Source organism: Solenopsis invicta, chromosome 16 (assembly GCF_016802725.1).
Source record: "Solenopsis invicta isolate M01_SB chromosome 16, UNIL_Sinv_3.0, whole genome shotgun sequence".
Classification (NCBI taxonomy): domain Eukaryota; kingdom Metazoa; phylum Arthropoda; class Insecta; order Hymenoptera; family Formicidae; genus Solenopsis; species Solenopsis invicta.
The window spans coordinates 2,134,326-2,154,002 of NC_052679.1; the positions used below are offsets into that span (position 1 = coordinate 2,134,326).

The window sequence follows — 19,677 nt, forward strand, 5'->3', positions numbered from 1 at the left end:
GCAAAAACAATCTCTGCAATCTATCATCTTATTTGCAGCTCATTTTTATCGCTGAATCTTTTTTACAATTGTGGACATTAGAAATCAGATAAAAATCAAATAGACGTTAAATCAGAATTATACCAGTTTTAATCTCTCCGTGAAAGACAAATAAATATATATGCATTTTATTCGTGATATCGAGTAGATTGTTATCATCGACGTGGACACCAGACACGACAACGTTATCTTCGAAGAAGTGAAATCGTGCGATCAAAAATTAATTAAAGAATTATTTAATTGATTCCATCTGACCCCGATTTCTCCCGTGCGGCGACTGCCGCTATCGACACGCATGATTATTAATATTGCGACCTGCTATCGTGCGAACGTTCATTAAGGCCGTAGCATACTGCGCATTAAGATCGCATTGGGACCGCGTTAGAAATTAACGCACGATAAGAAAGTTGTTGGAATATGTAATTATTAAATTATTATTAGCGGTATATCGTAATTACATTCATGAATTTTTGGAGCACATTTGTCTATAGATTCTGCTAATTTTATGTCAATTTTATGTTTTTGCTAATTTTACGTCAAAAACTAATCTGCGAAACAGTCGGAAATGAATTGTTGAAAGCAAAGCAAATTTCTCTCAAATGGAGACTTTCTCGCAATTAATTTGGTCATAATTTATATTTCAATAATAGTTTACATTTATATTCATTTATATTCTTTGATCATTACATGAATCGCTAAAATTGTCAAGTAATATTTATTATAATAACATTCACTGTTGATACCTCGAGCGCGAAAATTCTCTAACGTTTCAATCTCTCGATCAGAAAGTATAGCGATCTCGTCCTCGCGGTTGATTGTCGTAGAACATCTAGAGCGTTCTCATCGTGATTACGAGAGCGAGTGCAGTCGAGTCGGTTTGATCGTCGGCTATCGGCGCGCTTGGAACGCAATAAAACCCGATCGCTTAAGCCCGGCGGCTCACAGGTGGGACGATGATATTTCTAACGTGTTTCCTAACGGATGCGTCGCGCGAGATTTTCCTTGCGTGACGCCTCTAACGTGAAACTCGGAGGTTTGACTCACCATGAAGATGGTCGTATTCCATTCACGCTCCAGTTACGGTCCGGTCAAATATCTGCGTATTTCGATTGTAGTTCGCACACATCGCCGGTGAGATTTTATTTTGCTAGGCGGAGAGTCGCAAATAGATACTCGCGTTTCAATCTCTCAGTTTAATTACACATAGCAAGAACAATTTTACTGAAATGCAGATCTGAAAGTAATTACGTGGAATCATTAAAAAATTGATATTAGCCGTTTAAGCTGGTTACTAGAACGTCAAAACTTTTTGCAGCAGGATCATCGTGCTTGAACGTCTTGCATCATAAAATTTTGATAGTCCAGCATAAAATTATTTTCTCATTTGTATCTAGCTAAATTTTTATATATTACTGTAAAATTGTTCTTTTTGTGCATTTTCTTATTGAATATGCTCATTAACGACGTATTAATTTAATGGAAATAATCAAATATTTATAATTAATTCTTGGTATGTATTAACCTTTCAAATAATTTAGAAATAATTAAATATTCACAACTAATTCTTATTATATTAATTTTGTCAAATTGTTTAGAAATAATTGAATATTCATTCTTAATTCTTGTTACACAGGTTCTGTCAAATAATTTATATAATCAACTTCAACAATAAATCAGCGACGATTGGCGTGTACAGTATTTCTTTTTAAGTCGAAATCTTTAATTTTTAAAATTATAGATCTTTTTAAATTGAAATTTTACGCGCGTGCGTGCATGCGCGCATCGTAATCACAGCGTTAAGAAATGTTCCAGAAATATCATTATGCACGTCAATCCTGTGAGATTTCTAAACGCGCAATATGTACGGCATGCGTTTACGAGACGGTTTCGTCCGCGGGAGAAATTTATCGTATGTCCACATCGATAATACCGCGTCTCGGTTGATCGCTGATTTTTACACGCACCGTGTAACGTTCTAATTCGACATAGACGACAATTTCATCGAGGCATGCGACGAATCGCAATATGCCGATGTCATAATCATCACCACATAGAAAGTTGTCGATCAGAAAGGAAACGAGAAGCGAGATAACTTAAACGTACCAGTCTTTTTGAACTTTCGGATGAACTTTTCATGTACTCGGATCAAGATTGACATCCTTCGATTACTTAAGGAGAGGTAGTAAGTTGAAAGGTCTAAAAGTAGCTGTTCTTGGGGAATTTTTAAAGCGAAAAGTAATGAAAAAAGTAAGAGGTTTTTCTTCTTTATTAAATATATTTTTATTAAAAAATTTTTGCAGATTTATTATAAATATAAATACTGCTGCAGCAGCTGTCAACACAGATTATGATTTTTAAAGCATACTTTGCAGTGGTCATTGTAGCATTTCACAGAATGTTCTGAAAGTAAAATATCCTTGAGAATCTTAAATTTAAATCTTGTTTTCCGCGCGTAGAGCTTCTTTTAGTTATGCTCTTTTAAGAAAATAACAGTTATTTAAATAAAGAAATTGCGATTTGTGCTTAAAATTTGAAACTATTTTTGTTACTTAAAAATAATTAGATATTTTTATTCAAAAATCTTATGTGAAGGATGCGGAAAATTGTCTTTATCTTTCGAATTATTTACAAATGCGTTATTTGCGAATGCATGTCGATCCAAATTTATTTCGTAGGTTCCGCCCGTGGTTGGTCTTTTCCGCAGAATTGCGAGAAACGTACGCACGCGAGACGTTGGAATTTCGAGCGATCTATTTTAATTGGCGCGCGCGAGGGGACGACAAGCTACTTCTTCCGTGACGCTTATCGTTAGTCGTTAAAATGTACTCTCGATAATTGAAGCCGTCCCTTCGTTCTCATTCTAAACACGCTGCTTTTAATTACGCTTCCGGCACTCATCCGTACCTCGCCTGTCGATACTCGATAACCGTCCGCCTGTCGAACCACTTTTTTTTACCGTTAGTTCATAACGATAGCTTTTTTCGTGATTTCGAGATGAATTTTTTTGTAGACTCAGTTTTTATTTACTCGGTCGGCATTATTTGTAATTTTTTAACTTCAGATGTTACGTCTCCTAAACGTTGAGCTAAATTAAGCCTTTCTTTTAAAGTAAGGTCTACTTCAAAAAAGGATATTTTGACGCGCACTGACATTTTGTTTCGCAATTTTTTTCTAAATAATAAATGATTTGACAATTAATTAAATAACATATAAATAATTTATTAAAATTTGACTTTTGTTGTCAAATGTAAAAATTTCTCAATATTTTGCATATTATCATTTATTTTAGGGTAAAATTGTCTGAGTTGCCATTTTTCACAAATTATCAGAATAAGTATATTAAAACTTGTGCCATTTTTTTATTTTTTCTAAAATTCAGCTATAAAATATATCAAAAAATTGTTACAATATCACGATTTTCTGACGTATTCTTACTGTGCCTAACGTCTCGAATAAAGCATCAAATTATTTTCAAGTAAAAAAAATAGTACTATAACATCTAATATAATAAAGTATTATGGTGTAATGCTATATAGTTTTCAAATAATTCCACAGAAAGTATACGAGCACAGCGGCTGAATTTTTGCACGAGGTGGTGCGATTTCGGCAACTTTCCCCTACATACTTTTTTCTCACTACATTTCTCTTCCGAGCCTCTGCGCGTATAAGAACTTTGTCACCGTCGAGAAAAGTAATGAGCAGAGATGTTGCGGTGTTCCAACGATTGCCGGCGATTATTATAAGTAAGAGCCGCGGGCAGAGTGCCGAATCGCGCGCGCGACAAGACGTGTCCCATCCGGATCGATCGCCGCCGCAACTTTCTACGGCGCGACGACCGACGCTCGCCGTAACGACGGAATGCGCCTGCAGCGTTATACCGGGCCCACCTACTTTCGTTCTAAGGCACGTGAATTCGGCGGCTTCTGTGTACCTGTACACGGAGTAAATTTCGGTCATCGAACACTCGAATCGAGGCGGGGGGACGGGGAGCAACGATTCCTGCGGGGTTCCACTCTCACCGAGACGATCTCGACGCTCCTCGAGGAGGACTTTCTTTTTCGCACGGGTTCCGCGACCTGAATCCGCCCGACGAATCTCTTCTCTTTGGTTTTTTTCCCCCCTTTTCTTTTCTCATGCTTTTATCTCGCTTTCCGACACGCCGTTTCAAACGCGACGAGTTTCGCCACTTCATTTTGGCGCGATTAATTAAATTTGGAACAACCTCGAGACTGCGATATCTCGCGTCCTCGTGAACGACACAGGCTTTGATCGATGAGGACAGATTCGATCAAAGACACCGATTCAAGATGTAATTCGTAATTTAGAAAGCGGTTGGTTTCTTTGGAGAAAAATCTTTGAATTTGTTTTTTTTTTTTTAAATCTTACAATGTATAAGAACTTTTACTCTTTACGGCTCATCACTGTAAATTTTTAATCCTAGCTCCCCATACTTATTTTTGATTACCTTCCTTCTTGTCTATGGGCGAGGAGGAAGGTAATCGACCTAGAACCCTGTAAACTTTTAAATGCTATATGAAAACATACACGCAAAAAAATAATAAATTTTTAAAGAAATGCATGCTATATATTGTATAGTATATTACAATTATTTTTTATTAGTTCTCTTAACCATAGCTCAGTTGCAATACCTATAATATAGTTCACTTAACTATATATTATAATTCTATTAACAAAATGTACATGGTTATTTCCTTACAGTCATCACCACTACTATTTTTTCTCTCAGTCTATCCATGAGTGAGCAGCTAGGGTTAAATGTCTCAGAGAATCTCTCGACGCGAATGAATCATCGTGCCGAGTCTAACGAATAAAAGAAATTTTGATAAAAGTAACGCTGCGAGAAATAAATCAACAGACCAGAAATCCATGTTTCCGTTTCTCGTAATCCGGTGCCATTTTCGTCGCTGCGGGAGGCGCAGTGCAGCGATAGGGAAGAACGCGCAGGAGATACCGCGGGATTACGGGCGAATTACGTTAACGGGCGGAAAGGCACTTTTTCATATATCCTCAGTCGTTTGCATGCATTAGACGCGTGACGTAAATGCGTCCGCCGGACGGCCGGAAGGATCGACGTTACCGGAGGCGGTACCTACGGCAGCCAGTCACGACGACGTCGTGCTCCTCCCGGCTCGTGACACGTAAAGGGGCAATTACTACCGCAGGATGCGTGGACACGCATTTCGCATGCAAACACGCCGCTGCCAGTAATTAAACGATCCCGGAGAGAGTTCCACGGATGCGCGAGCGTCCTAGCCGGCCGGCCGGCCGTCCTCCTCCTCGTCGTCGTCGTCGTCGTCGTCGTTTGCGCTGCGACGATGGTGGAGCACGATGACAAAGTTGCGCTTGAACGATTAATCAGAGGTACGCGTACGATCCTGCGCGTTTCGAGCGCAAATGTATGCGGGACGTGTCGATGATACCGGAGGGGGAATCTCGGCGCGACGAGGTTCAGCGGACGTGAGCAGCGTTGAGAGATCGGAATCTCCGAATTGGAGACACGGGTCGCGCAATGATGAGATACAACCCTGAAGAATCCTAGTCTTAAAGTCAAACGAGTAGGACAAAGAGACAGAGAGAAATCCAGGAAATTTCCAAATGATTCCGACCAGTAAATCCTGCTGGTGACGTGTCGCTCTACCTCTGGTATGGTTTTTATTCGCTTCCTCTCCTCTCCGAAGCTTCGTGTACAGCATCAGGTACTTCGGGTACTGCGGTGTTACGCGTTTGTCAGATTTCTTCTTTCTTTTGTTTTTCCTTCCTCCCCCTTTCGCAGTTCCGACCTCGTCCTCTTCGGCACCGCTCGATCTTCGTTTCCGAAGATACTTCGGGGTCCGTAATTACCGGATGCCTTTTGCGCCTATTTGGCCGGCGCACTCTGTAATCACGTACGCATTACGCCGGGGTACGATGATCGCGATCGCGAACGCGCGTATACGGCACCTGTGCGCCTTATCGCCGACAGATGGTCTAACGTTACGATTCCCTGATTAATTAAAGCTCCCGAGAAGTCGACGGCGGCGGGCAGCAGCGCCGCGCGCTCTTTAATGAGCTAAAGTACTGCTCGATATACCGATTCAGTAGCTATGACCACGTGCGATATATTACTCGCGCACCTATGCCCGCTTAATAACTCGTTCTTTCTCTCTCTCTCTCTTTCTTCCTTTCTCCGTCTTTCTCTCTGAGTCCGTCTCTCTTCTTGTCCCTGTTTCACCCCGCGTTTTCTTTCTCGCTTCACCCTCCCCTCGGCACGGTCTCTCCTCTCGGCTTCGGTTCCCTCCCGACAAGGAAATCGCGAAAGGAGAGGGAACGGCATCCGAAGGATCTCAGCGTCAATTAAGCAAGAGTTGCGAGACAGGCCTAGACGTATACCTACTCGCACAATCTGCATTTATCTCGGCGAGAGTTACAAGAGCCGTTTGCTATCTACCGCGCCGTGATACGTACGGCAGGGAGTACGAAAAGTCAGTCCGTGAGTTAGACCCGCTCGTCTCGTGTTTCGCGCCCGCGAACTCGCCTCGCGTTCAACAGGAGTCACGGAAGAGCGAGCGAGCGAGCGAACGAGCGAGCAAACGCAAGACTCGTTAATGCTCGCGGAGGAAAATTAGCCTCGCGGCACGAAAGTGCGACGTTTCGTTAGGAAATTCGTTGCTCTCGTCGTGACCGCACAATTAACACTTTAAGTAACTGTGACAGTGCACCATGATGCCGCAACACGGGGATTTCTGCACTGCGCTGTTAATGTTGGGAGATACGACAAAGAATTTTGTCTGACGTTGCTTTTAACGTAATTTTAATGAAAAAATTGAAGTTGGGAATCATGATGTACACACCGAATATATCGTGAAAACTTACGAAATTTGTGGATTAATGAAGTAAAAGTTTTTTTTCCCGCGAATAAACATGGAAACATTATTAAACCTCTTTAAAACATTGAAATTTAAATACAATCAATTGCGAGACTATTATTGCACGGTAAAAAATTAATTAGTTAAATATCTTTCTCGCAGGAAATTTTTGTGTTGAATTTTTAAATTAATATTTACGATATAAAATCACGATGACCTAATGATACACTGAGAGAAGAAACATCATAAACAAAAAAATTTATTTAACATAAAAAATAATTTTAGTGAGTCCCTAATTATTTGCAGTCAAGTTAAAAAAATTTCAAGTGAAATATTTATGTAAATAAAATGAAAGAATTATTTTAATCAAATAATTTTTTCTTGCGTTTTAGAAAATATAATATTTATTGTTAGGCTATTTTTATATTCACATAATCAGATTTTTTAATCTAAGAAAACAATTTAATTAGGTTTAATAGTATAATATTATTAGTTTATTACTTGTAAAATTGTTATTTAAATGTGAAAAATGTAATGTGTCTATTTACTTAAAAGTAAATATTTTTACTTAAACACAGAACAAACAAAAAATGCTTGCATCAAAATTTATGGTTTTAAGAATATGTATTTTTTTTATTAAAAAATTTTTTTCTCAGTATATAATTAACTAAAATATACCATATGAGAAGTCATTAACATACAAAAATATGAGAAATTATTTAATTATTTTGAAAATAATGAAAACTTGTAAAGCATCTGGATGAATCAATATCTGGACAATCTAAAACACTTGTCTTTAATATTCTAAATATTTGTTCTTAATGCATGTTTATAAAAAATAAATATAAAGTATTATCTTGACAAATATGTAATCTTTTAAAAAATTTCAAGAACATCAAAGTAGAAGCTCTAACCTAGTATAATAAAATTATATAATAAAATCATTTTTTAAATTGTAAAAATAATCAAACATATTTTATATTTTACTATGTTAAAATATAAAATGTGTGTAGTAGATATTGATAAAGCAGAGACAATCACATAAAATTCTTCGAAATACAATGTTGTCTTCCTACATGATGTTTTCAGGATATAAAAAAATATTTAAGATTAATAAACGTTTTCGTCTAATTATCCGGATATAGGAACATGTTCGGCCACTGGAACATTTACCTTAATTCCGCGGCATATCCATCTCGTGTAATTTGCGTCGCGGATTCTGCGATCCGAAAAAGCTCTCTTCGTCGATGTAAACCGAGGGATGGTCGTATACCGGTTTTGATGCTCGGTACATCGAGGGGGTGCGCGCGGGTCAAGGGTCACAATCGAGTCGAAAGTCGACTTGCCGCGGCTCGGTGCGAGGCAATAGCGTTTCCACCCTGCCCCCTGCGCGCCCATTGTGCGTTCCATCCGATCATTATTACCGCGATCGAACCGCGCGGATCTAGCCGGGCGGCGGGGACGCGGCTTCGCTCGCTCGCGCTGATATATGGTACATCGGGGGTGAGATAATATCTGCGCGCGGGTTGCAGATTGCTGCTGCGACCGGTCGTGGTTCCTGCGCGCCATAGGATTTCCACGGCGGCGGCGCGTCGTAACGTTATTACTTTCGAGCAAAATGTGAAAGTTGGAACTCTCCATTGTGTGCTCTCCGACGGATTCAGACGGTAAGGCCCCCGTGGGTACACACGTGCCTTTGTTTCTCACCGCGAGCGGCGAATATCGCGATTTTTCGCCGGTTTCCCTCTTCTCCTCCTCCGAGACACGGTGTTTCGCCATCGCACCGCTTGTTAAATCAATATCAACGAGTCTAGGTGAAACGCACGCGGGGACTCTGCTATCCGAAACATTGTGCGAACAATGTCATTCACTTATAAATTGTTCGCCTCGCGAGCGCTGCACTTGAATAGAAAAAAAAAAACAGCTTGACATTCTTTGCGCAACGATCATGCGAACATCGTGCCTCGCAATTTTATTATTTCTTTTTCCTTTCGAAATTTTCACAGGATATATAAGTAAACATATTTGTTGTTTGACGCATTAGAAATGTGAAGATAATTATACTCCACGGTAAAAAAATAATCTTCAGGAGTCGTTCACATTATATTCCACAATGCTTGCTTTAGGTAGTCTGAAGTCTGGTAGATTGTTATTGGCTACCACGTATTATTTTCTAGTTTCTACCTGAACGTTGAAAATTGCTGTGTGCGTTATGGTAGCGCGGCCTCCTTAACTACGAAACCGACACGTTGATCCGACATCGTCGATTATCCGGTGGAACGTAGCGCGCCGCTCAACGAGGTCTCTCGACGACGGCGCGTTTGAGATATTTAGACCGGCTTTTATTACCGGGGTAAGCTCTCGTTGTTTCGCACACACTACAACAGTCGGTACCGGTTGTCCCTCCCGAGCCCGAGGGCGCAACGGTTAAATTCCAGCGGACGTTCTCGCGTGGCGGAATGTCTCCCCGCGAGATCCCCGAGTAAAGGAAGAGCCTGGCTCCTTAACCGATCGAGGCAGAGATGGAGAACGCGAGAGGAAAAGGGAGACGGAGAGAGAGAGAGAGAGAGACTCGCCTGAGTGAGACCTTCCGGGAAATTGGATTGGCATTTTGTTCTTTACGAGCGTCCGCGGGGCCGCCGCGGTTCTACAAGATAGAACGTTCCTGTCGGAAGACGGGGCACGCGGTTCTACAGGGTGGACACTGTTCTACGGATGACGGAACACACGGTTATACACGAGCCTAAGTGAGAAGATTCTATCTAATCGCGACGCTTCTTACTCTGCCAAAATATTTCATCGCGTTGCCGTCTTGTCGAAGAACTAGTTTTAATCAGACTGGTTAGAGATGGATCGAACGTTGTCTTATCAAAAACTGGAGTATGTAATGTCATAAACGGTAATTATGCAAGAACGTTATTATCGGATGATACAAAACACATAATTATATGTTTATAAAGTTATACACGTGTACACATAATTATGTTTTAAGTGATTCTACTCTTTCCTAAGTGATTTCAGTCGTTTAACTTGTATCGCTTTCCTAGGACGGTTCTATTCAGTTCTGGAGACGCACGTTTTCCAGAAAGCCACGTACCACACCTGTATTCAGTTGCTAAGCTATTTTTAGTCAAGGAAAATTATACCTGCGCATTGAACAGATTATTAGCATTAAACGTCGGAAGACGAAATGCGCGGTTATAAGAGGTGAAATATAGGAAGGACGAGCCGTAGTGCGGAATATGAGACATTGCTGTTGAAATAGAAGATACGCGCTCTTTCATTTCGTGAATCCAGGACCGTAATAATGGCCTTCGTCGCGGTATCATTTCCGATCTACCAAGCTCCCGAGCTTTATCTAGCATATCGATTCCAATCTTGGTCCAAACGCGCTGCACGCAGCGAATGATACTTCTGTTGTAAAGTATCGAAGCCAATCTTTAATAACTGGTCGCAGAAGCGCGGTTCTGCTTCCAATTCTTCCGTTAGTTAAACAAAACTCTGGCGTTACACGAATCGCACGAGAGAAAGAAAAAGAGAGAGAGAGAGAGGGGGAGGGAGGACAGAGACGCTTCATCTCGTTTCTAAGCGTCACAAATAAATACGAAAAGGGAAAAAAAATAGAAAGAAACGAACCACCCAGCGCGACGCGCTCGATCCGATCCGATCGGATCGGATCGGGTTGTCGGCTCGGACGCTTGCGCGGATTTTTGCACGGCGCGTGCAGCAGGAAGCGCATGATTTGTGCCGACAATCGCGACACGTGGGCGTATGTATATCGCCCGGGAATACAGTCCGGGTTCGATTCGAGTTCCTCGAGATAGCCGGGGCTGCGCAGCTGCCTTGCCTGCCCGCTATCCTACATCCTAGCTCGCTCGCGCTCGCGCCGAGCTATCGCGAACGAGAAGACGGCAGACGGAGAATCGTTCTTCCTATCCTTCCAAGTTCGATGACTCTCGGCGATGATCATCGCGAGGGGGCAAACGTCCTCTTCCCCCCTGCCTTCCCGTTCCCCGTTCTCTCTGCCTGGGTCCCTTCGCGCTTCGTCGCCCCCTGCGCTCCTTCTCCTCCGCCTCCTCCTCCTCCTCCTCCTCCTCCTTTGCCTTCCGATGTTGCTCCCTTCTTCTCTCCTCCTTCGTCTTCCCCTTGCGGGTACCCTACGCTCGAGTTATCATAACCGCCGCCATCCGTCATGCATCACTTGCCACTTTGTGCCCCGGAGAATCCTCTCGCCGCGGCACGACAATCGCGCGCGAATCCACTGGAGAATCGACGCCGATGACGCCGAGCGAATAGCACGATATCGACAGGTGTTGTCGCTGGGATTTTTCCAAGCGCACATTACTGAGCTTCTTAATAAAAATGATCGCTAGGCTGAGAATCGGCCAGCTGTCATATTCGTAAAGCCTCCAATTACTTTAGATTTTATCAAACTTGCAGTTTCTGTATTATGCATACGTAATATAATTTTATATGCGTTGTATACTTGTCAATTACAAATTACAAAAGTTTAGTCATTTAAAAGATCGCGGCAGCGATGGCCAAGTACTGTCACAGAACTGTTTCGTTCAGCATGTTCGCAATTACTATTCTGTTATATATTCATTATCAATTTTTATCGATAAAGTTACGCAAGTATTAACATTTAAACGATTGGAAGCAGCGTGAATTTCAGAACACATTGTCAGAGGTGAAACTGTGAGAAACACGCGCAGTGTGTCTTTTTCTTTGATCCGACTGCGATATCGATCAATTCTGGTCCCCGTTGTTTTACCGCCGGCCGCATTGCATCGTGCGGAAGTGAAACGCGTTGAAGTCGGGCCTTCCTATTTCAGAAAATGCAGATAAACGCGCACAAACAGCACACTTGCACTCGCGCAAGAAACATCTAAGCGATCGAGGAATATCTAAGCCATCATTTGCACTTGGCGTTTATCGATCAATCGGTTGTTTCGTCTTAACTGCCGAGCTTCGACACGAGGATCCTTTTCACCGGAGGAAGCCTGTGTTTCAGATCGTCGTCTTTCGTACGCCCGGCGTACGATGTCAGTATTATCCGTCTCCCGAGAGCGATCGCGGGCGTAATTTCGCTCATTCACCTCGCGAATCTTTCGCGAGCGAACGAGTCGGCATCGACGCTCGAGCGACGACGATTCGATCCCGATGCTTTATTTTCGATTAGACTCCGGATCGGGACACGTAGAGAGAGAAAGATAGAGGAAGAAAGGAGAGAGAGAGAGAGAGAGAGAGAGAGAGAGGCGCGGGAAAACCAGTCGTCGTTTCCACATTGTTGAATACGAGATGCATTAACACGGACCGCTTTACTTGTTTTGCGCCATTTACTTTAACGACGTCGACTTTTCGCATCGCTCTTACTCAACCCGGGCTAGCGGTACTACCGGTCGATCGACACGGACGGGTCGCGTGTGCAGGTTGGGGCACCTGCTCCTGTACCGGTGGTGAATGGAAGAACTTACTTTAGAAAGACGCATCCCAGACGCGTCCTCTCTCTCTCTCTCTCTCTCTCTTTTCTGTACGGTCTCTCCCTCTCTCTTTCTCCTCGCATCCCGACACGACTGACACGAGGTTAAGCCACGTCTAACTGTAAGATAATCGGCCTGCTCGTTCGGATCGTTCGGTCAACTCGCGTGCGTTTACTCTCCTCTTCCGCCCTCTTCCTCTTGCTTCCCGCAGCCCCGTACACTCTTCGTTCATCAATGGCCTCGCGAACCGTCGTCTTTCGTCCGATAGGAAGTGTTAGAATTGAGCAATGACATTCCTTTTGGGAACGCTGAGTGTTTATTATCGGGAAAAACCGAGAAAACCTGAAATTTATTTTTTTACTCTGAAAAATTACATGGATTTTTAAGAAATTTTATTACTCGTAAAAATTTCTGAAATTTTACTTTTCAATTTTAAATTCCACTTCTCTTTTTCCAATAAAATTACTTTGATCATTTTTCTTCTAGGTAATGCAAAATGTCGACAATCGATGTATACTCACAACGTTTCCGCGGCACTCGCGAGTTTTTATAAAATTGATCATAACAGAAGACAGTACGTTGTTCTAAATTGGTGTGATGTGTTTAATCATCTTTCAAATTTTGTACTTCCGGAGTCAGTTCAGTGTACTGTGGACAGATCGTTAATATTTATATTAATTCTTTTTAGTATTTTCTCCAATTTATTATTTAAAACTTTCTTTTCTTTGTGATTAAGAAACATTAAAAGCTCTAATCAAAAATTCTCTATTCTTACCTGGAATTTTGAATTCATAGAGAGTTCATAGAAAATCCGGGAATTCCTTTATAAAATTTGAGTAAATACTCTGTAATATGATCGAAGAAGATTGTAAAACAAGTAAAAGAAGACAAATGCTAAATGAATGATGTTTTTATGGTACTTGTCTCGATAAAACAGAAGGAAAATGCAACGATTCCCTGCAATCTGTATTCATGCGAGTGATTTTTCATTGATGAGATCGCGGATGAAGTTAGCTCGTAAAATATACTTCTCGCGGGGAAAATATTAATTAGCTGATATCACAGGCGTTAAAATACGAGCGTGTTATTATGCAAAGGTTTATCGAGGAGTATTTAAAATGGACTATGCAACATATCTGCAAATTGATCGTTCTTATTAACTTTTAATTGCACCCTTAATTGTCATACGCAAAGTTCCAACGAATTGGTATGCGAAAGTATATTTTAATGCGGGTTTAAGGCAAATTGAAACTGGTTTGCAAATTGATCCTCTTAATTGACCATTCAATCGTCCTACAAAGTATTCAAACCTGATTCATAACAGTGTATCAACGTTTGCATTTATTCATCGTGTCTCTTTATGTTTCATCTTATTTCCTTCTATCCCTCTTACACAATTTCTTTTGTTCATTATCGTTAGATCGTCGTTGGAATCGTTACATCGTCACCTCTAACAATGCTTGCCATACTTATTCCAATTATTATGTAATTAGTTATTCTTTCTTTTTATGTATCTACTCTTATTATATTTCTGCTTAATTAATATATTGCTGATCTTTTACGTGGCGCAAGAAATATAGCGATAGAACTCATTGCCTTTTCAGAATTCACTTAGAAACTTCCTGCAAACTGTACGATCTGTCTGGTTGATTAGCTTATCTTTCTGAAAGTCATATTATACTTTAGAAACAGCGTAATTCTTATTGCTCCCGTAAAAATTGTCGGATTTATGGCACATTCAGCATTACGGATCCAATTAGATCCACAGTATCTTTCAATAGGATTTCAGGCGAACACGTTAGATAATTGGTCCCGCTTTCTGATCCTTCCAGATGCAAGATGAATGGCGAATCGTGCGCACCATAGAGACGCCAGGTCGGCATAGAAATGGGCAACAACAGCAGCAGCTCCCATCAATATTGCGCGTCCAACGGGCCGTCGCAGGAGATTGCCGGACGCGGGTGGACGCAGTCCTTCCCCCGGGAGCTCGGGAGGCATCACCCTCAGCAGCCGACGGGACACAAGGTCCTGCCGGAGCCGCCCAATCAGCGGCTACGCGCCACCAATAATGGAAGCATCATTCACAACGGTGGAACCATAAGCGGCCGTAGGCCGCCGGCCCTCACGCTTCCGCACGACCTTAATAAGGTAAGGATTCGCGGCGGCTTTTCGAGTCGCGCTGATGACGTGGCGTGCCATGCTCCTCGTGTGCTGCAGCAGCTCGCGTTGTGAGTCCGCACGATTCGTGGCAGTTGCGAGGCACTTATCGGCGGGTGCGCAAAAATTTCTAATCTGTGCGCGGAAACGCACCACAGATTCTCATGTCGATTGATGATATTGGTCGTTAATAGTAATGGCGACTTGGAACGATGATAGTAGTAGATTGGACGTCTGGCAAGTTTAATCGTGATGATTTTTTTATTCAATATGTTGGAGGTGTGATGTTACATTTGATTTTTCATCGTCGTTAATCACTCCTTGAATGGAATAAACCAAGGGACGAATACATTTCTGCTCGCGTTTTGCACGAGGAATCGTATCGTGGCGTTTTGCATGTTCGTTTTTAGTCTACTTCGAGAACAGCGTGTCTGCGAGGGCACGCCTCCACGAAAAGATACGCACGTGGCGCTTAGATTCGGAGAGTGAACGTATTCCGGAGCGATTCTCGACAGCAATAAATGCGCCCCCGCAACGATCGGACAGCGAAACGCGCTCTAGAGAAAACGGGGGATAAAAGAAAGATTTCTACTCTTACCAGAAAGATTTTATAGCGATATCGATTTATACGTACCTATCGAATCCGAAAAATAAAAAAGGAGAACGTATACATTCACGGAAAGAATTTTCACGGCTTTCCTGAAGTTAAAAATTTAGCTAATACAGTAATTGTTGGACCATGAAAATAATTATGAAGAATGTTCAAAGCACGATGAGTAATACTGCAAAAAGACATTGTGAATTCACTGTTCAACCATGTACAGTGTTAAGAAAGATGATGACGTGTTCGTGAAAATTTCTCTATCTACTGTTTAGCCATTACAATGATACCAACAAGTTTCAATGTTCCAACGTTCACACGATTTCAGCTTCGTATCTTTTGATGAGGACTTGACATGTGAAACGTTTGCATCAATAATTGTATTATACGTTAATTAGTGTTTATAAAACACGCTTTTTATGATCATTCGAATTTAATAAACCAATCAATTGCACAAAAATGTCTACAGTGCCGGCTATCGGTCAAGTATCTCCTTCTAACTTTCATTAGTCATTTACATTAGTTACATTTTCTGCTCCTAGTTTCCTCGGCGCGAAAGTTCTTCGCGACCCTGCTGAAAGGTATAATTTTTCATTCCGACTCGCCTCGGTTTGATTTCGCATCTAACCAGGTCTCCTTGTGTCTCCGAAGACGCACGTTTCCGTCGTCTAGACTGTCTAGAGTTTCTCACGCGAGGGGGTAATGCGCATCAGCGCAGAATTCGTACTGCGTCTTTTGGCCGGGCGCCATGTGTCGTAACCCGGTTAAGATTACTCTATAGCGCGGCTTTTTACCGCGAATTCGCGAAATGTATCACGCGGCCTTCATCGAACGCTTTGTTGCTGACGGTCGCACAGAGAACGACGGTTTCTCATCCGCCCCGCTTTGTCACAGTGCCCCGTTCTCTATAGCGCTTATTACCCGCATATGAAGGAAGTCGCGTACGCTTTATAAATGAACAGTGTTCTCTAGGAATAAACGTAACACTTTACCGTTCTACCTTTATGCAATACTTAAGAGGAAAAAAAATGTTATCTCTCTTAGTCCGTTATGCGTATAATCAGAGCTCGCTAATGAGAAGTTTTATTTTTTTTTATGAGAAGCAGATGTAAATATTTTGCTCGCTTCTGCCTTTCGCGTGCAAGACGGTTGGAATCTAGATCATTGTAAAAATGAAACGAGGCGAGGTAAATCGAGGAGTCAAGTCGGGACTTTTAAAGCCTGTGCCCTCTCGCCTTGCAGCAGGGAATATTTCGCAGCCGCAGCACCTCGGCGTCGAACATCGGCGCGTCGCGCGGCCGCAAGATCGAGCACAATTGCTGCTACTACGGGAACGGAACGAGATGCTGCATGGAGAACGAGATGCAGGAGCTCAAAAGATTCGGCAGCGAGCCCGATCTGCGGTACTCGCCGATGGCGCGGGAAGCGGCGCGCTGCAACGGGAAGCAGCAACAGCATCAGCACGCGATGGAGCATCGGCATTGCGGAAGCGGGCATTATCCCGAACGAGAGTGCAGGGAGCGAGAGAGCCGGTACAGGGGCAAAAAGAAATACAAGGCACCGGCGCCGCCGTCGAACGGCGTCGTTGACGGATCGTCCCCGGATTCTTACAGGTACCTGAAATGCTACGCATATATTTTGAATATCTCTTATATTTCTCGAACTATCGTTATCTAATTTGTAAGTCAATTATTATTTCAAAAGTTGAATTAATAATTGACATTGTATTCAAATTAATAATATCTGGATATTCTTTTTTAAGATTGATAATTTTTTTACCAGAAATATGATTAGAATAAATTGATAATGTTGATCTTTTTGTCGAGTATAAATTAACATTATGTATAAGTATTGTGATTATACTTTGAGAAAAAACCCCTGAAACTTCAGGACTTTGTTTCTATATGTTTCTAAACCGGTTTATGTGGATTCTTTGCATTATAAAATTTTCTTTAACAAAAATGGGACACTGAGTAGTTTGAAATTGGTTTGAAACTGTATTGAATAAATTCTTGGTTTAAAAATCTGAATAGGTATAAAATAATAAAAAATAGAAACCAGAGACGAAACTGTATTATTATGGAACCGTTTGGAATGAATTTCAATCGGAATTATTTCGTTTCTAGAAAATACAGTAGAAATTTAGGGAATAATTTCGATCGAATTTCATTCTGAACAGTTTCATAATACGTGCCCAGATCTGATATGAATAATTTTGATTAAAAAATAAATACTTACATAAAAACAATGAAAGACGAAAAAATTATATGCATAAAATTTGTTAGTTGTTTCCGCACAAATTTGCTTATTACTATAACATTAGAACATTAATTAGAAAAGAATTTCCCATAATATTGTTAAAATATAAAGGACAAAATTGAGTTTTGAAAAAATGAACGTATCTAAAAGAGAACAACCCGAAATTAAGGATTGTTACAATAAAGAACGTATGTATAAATATATTGACATTAATAAAAAATTTCTTTTTTATTCTTATGTTTCGATGTAGGAATCTTGGGTCTAGATATAATGAATCTGGCCAGAATCGACCGGGTGGTTGCCGCGGTGACGAAGAGATCCAACCGCCACCGAGGCGATCGCGTCTCTTCAAGACGCGAGCGGAGACGAAGAGAGCGCAAGTCAACTGGGTCTCCTCTTCCTCGCAAACTCAGGCCATCGCGGAACGTTGCGAGAACGGTGCCAGCGGACTGGAGAACGAGCGACGGTGGCGAGGCGAGGACGGTCGCGTTGCCAACAAGGAGAACAGGCTAGTTTGGCGCGATCAGAGCAACCATCCCCATCAGGATCGCTGGTGTCGGGACGAGCATAGGCGTTCGCGGATCTTCGATGGCAAGAATACGCTGCAGAGGAGCATGAGCAGTCCGGAGTTCCAGGCGGAATTGATGCAAGTGGCCAGGAAGGTGCGCAACAAGCTCAACTGCGGCGGCAGGTCTTCTGTGGAGTCAGCGATCTTGGAGCGCAACAGCGACACTGGTGTCAGTCGGTCCGCGAAAGAGTCGAAGCTCGAGGAGGCAAAGAGGCCAGAAAAGCGATCAGCGAAAAGTGAGGAGAGTTGCCCCGAGGAACACGTGATCGAGAACAGGATCGAGGAGAGGCGATTGACCGATCGTTGCAATCGATCTGAAAATAAGCGTAACTCGTATGACGAGCGAAAAGGGAACGCCCGCGATCCCGGCAGGACTAAGGACTACTTGGAGGAGAGGCAAGCGGAGGCAGTATCGGGCGGCAAGAGACGACTCGTCGAGAAACCGGCGATGTACAACGAATCCTCTGCGATGCACCCTAAAGAACCTCTTCGGAAAAGTCCGAAAGATCGCCTGGACGTCGTGGGGCATTCGTCGGAAGAAAAGTTCTCGTCGGAGAAGCATCGAAGAGAGCTTCTCGAGGACTATCAGCGAGCGAAGAGTGTCGCTAAGAGTCGAAAGTACGAAAACGCGGTAGACTCGGGGAGAACCAGATCGGAGAGTCCAGTGAGGCCTTACATCAGGGTCACGGATCCTCGCGGGCAGGGTTCCGGGAGGGAAAGCACGCCTGAGCGAACGAGCGAGGCCAAAGAGAGCGAGAAGGAGAGAGATTCCGATCGTAGATGGCGGAAGAGCGACGTTAGGAATACTGATGGCGCGCCGGACGAGAAGAGATGGTCCTGCGAACCTGTTCCCGCGACGGCGGAGAAGAAAGACGCGAAATCCAAAGAGAAGCTCGCGAGAAAACCAGAAACCAAGGAAGTCGTTCGCGAGAAAAATTGGCACGTGTAAGTTGCTCCTGCATCTCGAATCGATTTATCTCTCACTCGCGAGTCGCGCGGTTGCGTGCGTGCGTGCGCGTGCGCGCGTGCGTCGAGCGATTCCGGTAATTATTTCTCTTATCAATGAACGCGTGCGCACGGATGCGAGTAGGTACGCAATTAGTTTTCTAACGACGAATAAGCAATGATTAATACATTCATTAGTAATCGCACAGAGTTTGATATATTCTCGGTCGTTTTTCTAGACTACCGTTGCCGGAGAAATCCGCACCGAAGACCTTCTACTTCGGCATGGACGAAGCATTATCGAATGAGTCGCGGAACTGCGTGGATCAGCACATGGAACAAATCCAATCCAGGTTGCAGGCTAGAGAGATTAATGGATCGATCGAATGCCACGACTACACGGATGATGTGAGTAAAATGTTTTACATGTTTCTCTTTTTTATTTATAACTTTTTGTAAAACTACAAGATTATACTTTGACGTTCTCCTTTTTTTTACAAGACAAGTTTGAACATTTTTTTAAATAGATGAAATAATCGTGATTTTTTTCAGGGGAAGAGTGGAATCGAGGACATCTCATTAAAATTGCGACCCACGTTACCCAAGAAACAGCTGGAGATCCCACGATTCTCACCGTCAGCAGCATGGAGATTACTGTCAGCGTTGGAAGCACCTGGGCCAACCATGAGCACGGCGAGCGAGGAAGTTCCGGTAAGCGCAAAGAATATATAATAAATTCTAGCGTAACAACTAACAAAA

At 42.5% G+C, this 19,677-nt stretch overlaps 1 protein-coding gene across 5 annotated transcripts in view; it reads left to right on the forward strand.

Moving 5' to 3' along the window:
* The window catches only part of LOC105202380, an 85,780-nt gene that overhangs the window by 60,764 nt on the left and 5,339 nt on the right, over positions 1-19,677 (forward strand). For all 5 annotated transcript variants that reach the window (XM_026131980.2, XM_039458258.1, XM_011170864.3 and 2 more), the window contains exons 3-7: positions 14,221-14,536; positions 16,389-16,759; positions 17,656-18,918; positions 19,158-19,326; positions 19,471-19,629. In XM_026131980.2, coding sequence (XP_025987765.1) covers positions 14,276-14,536; positions 16,389-16,759; positions 17,656-18,918; positions 19,158-19,326; positions 19,471-19,629 — 2,223 coding nt within the window. In that variant the 5' untranslated portion in view covers positions 14,221-14,275. The remainder of the gene's footprint in view (positions 1-14,220; positions 14,537-16,388; positions 16,760-17,655; positions 18,919-19,157; positions 19,327-19,470; positions 19,630-19,677) is intronic.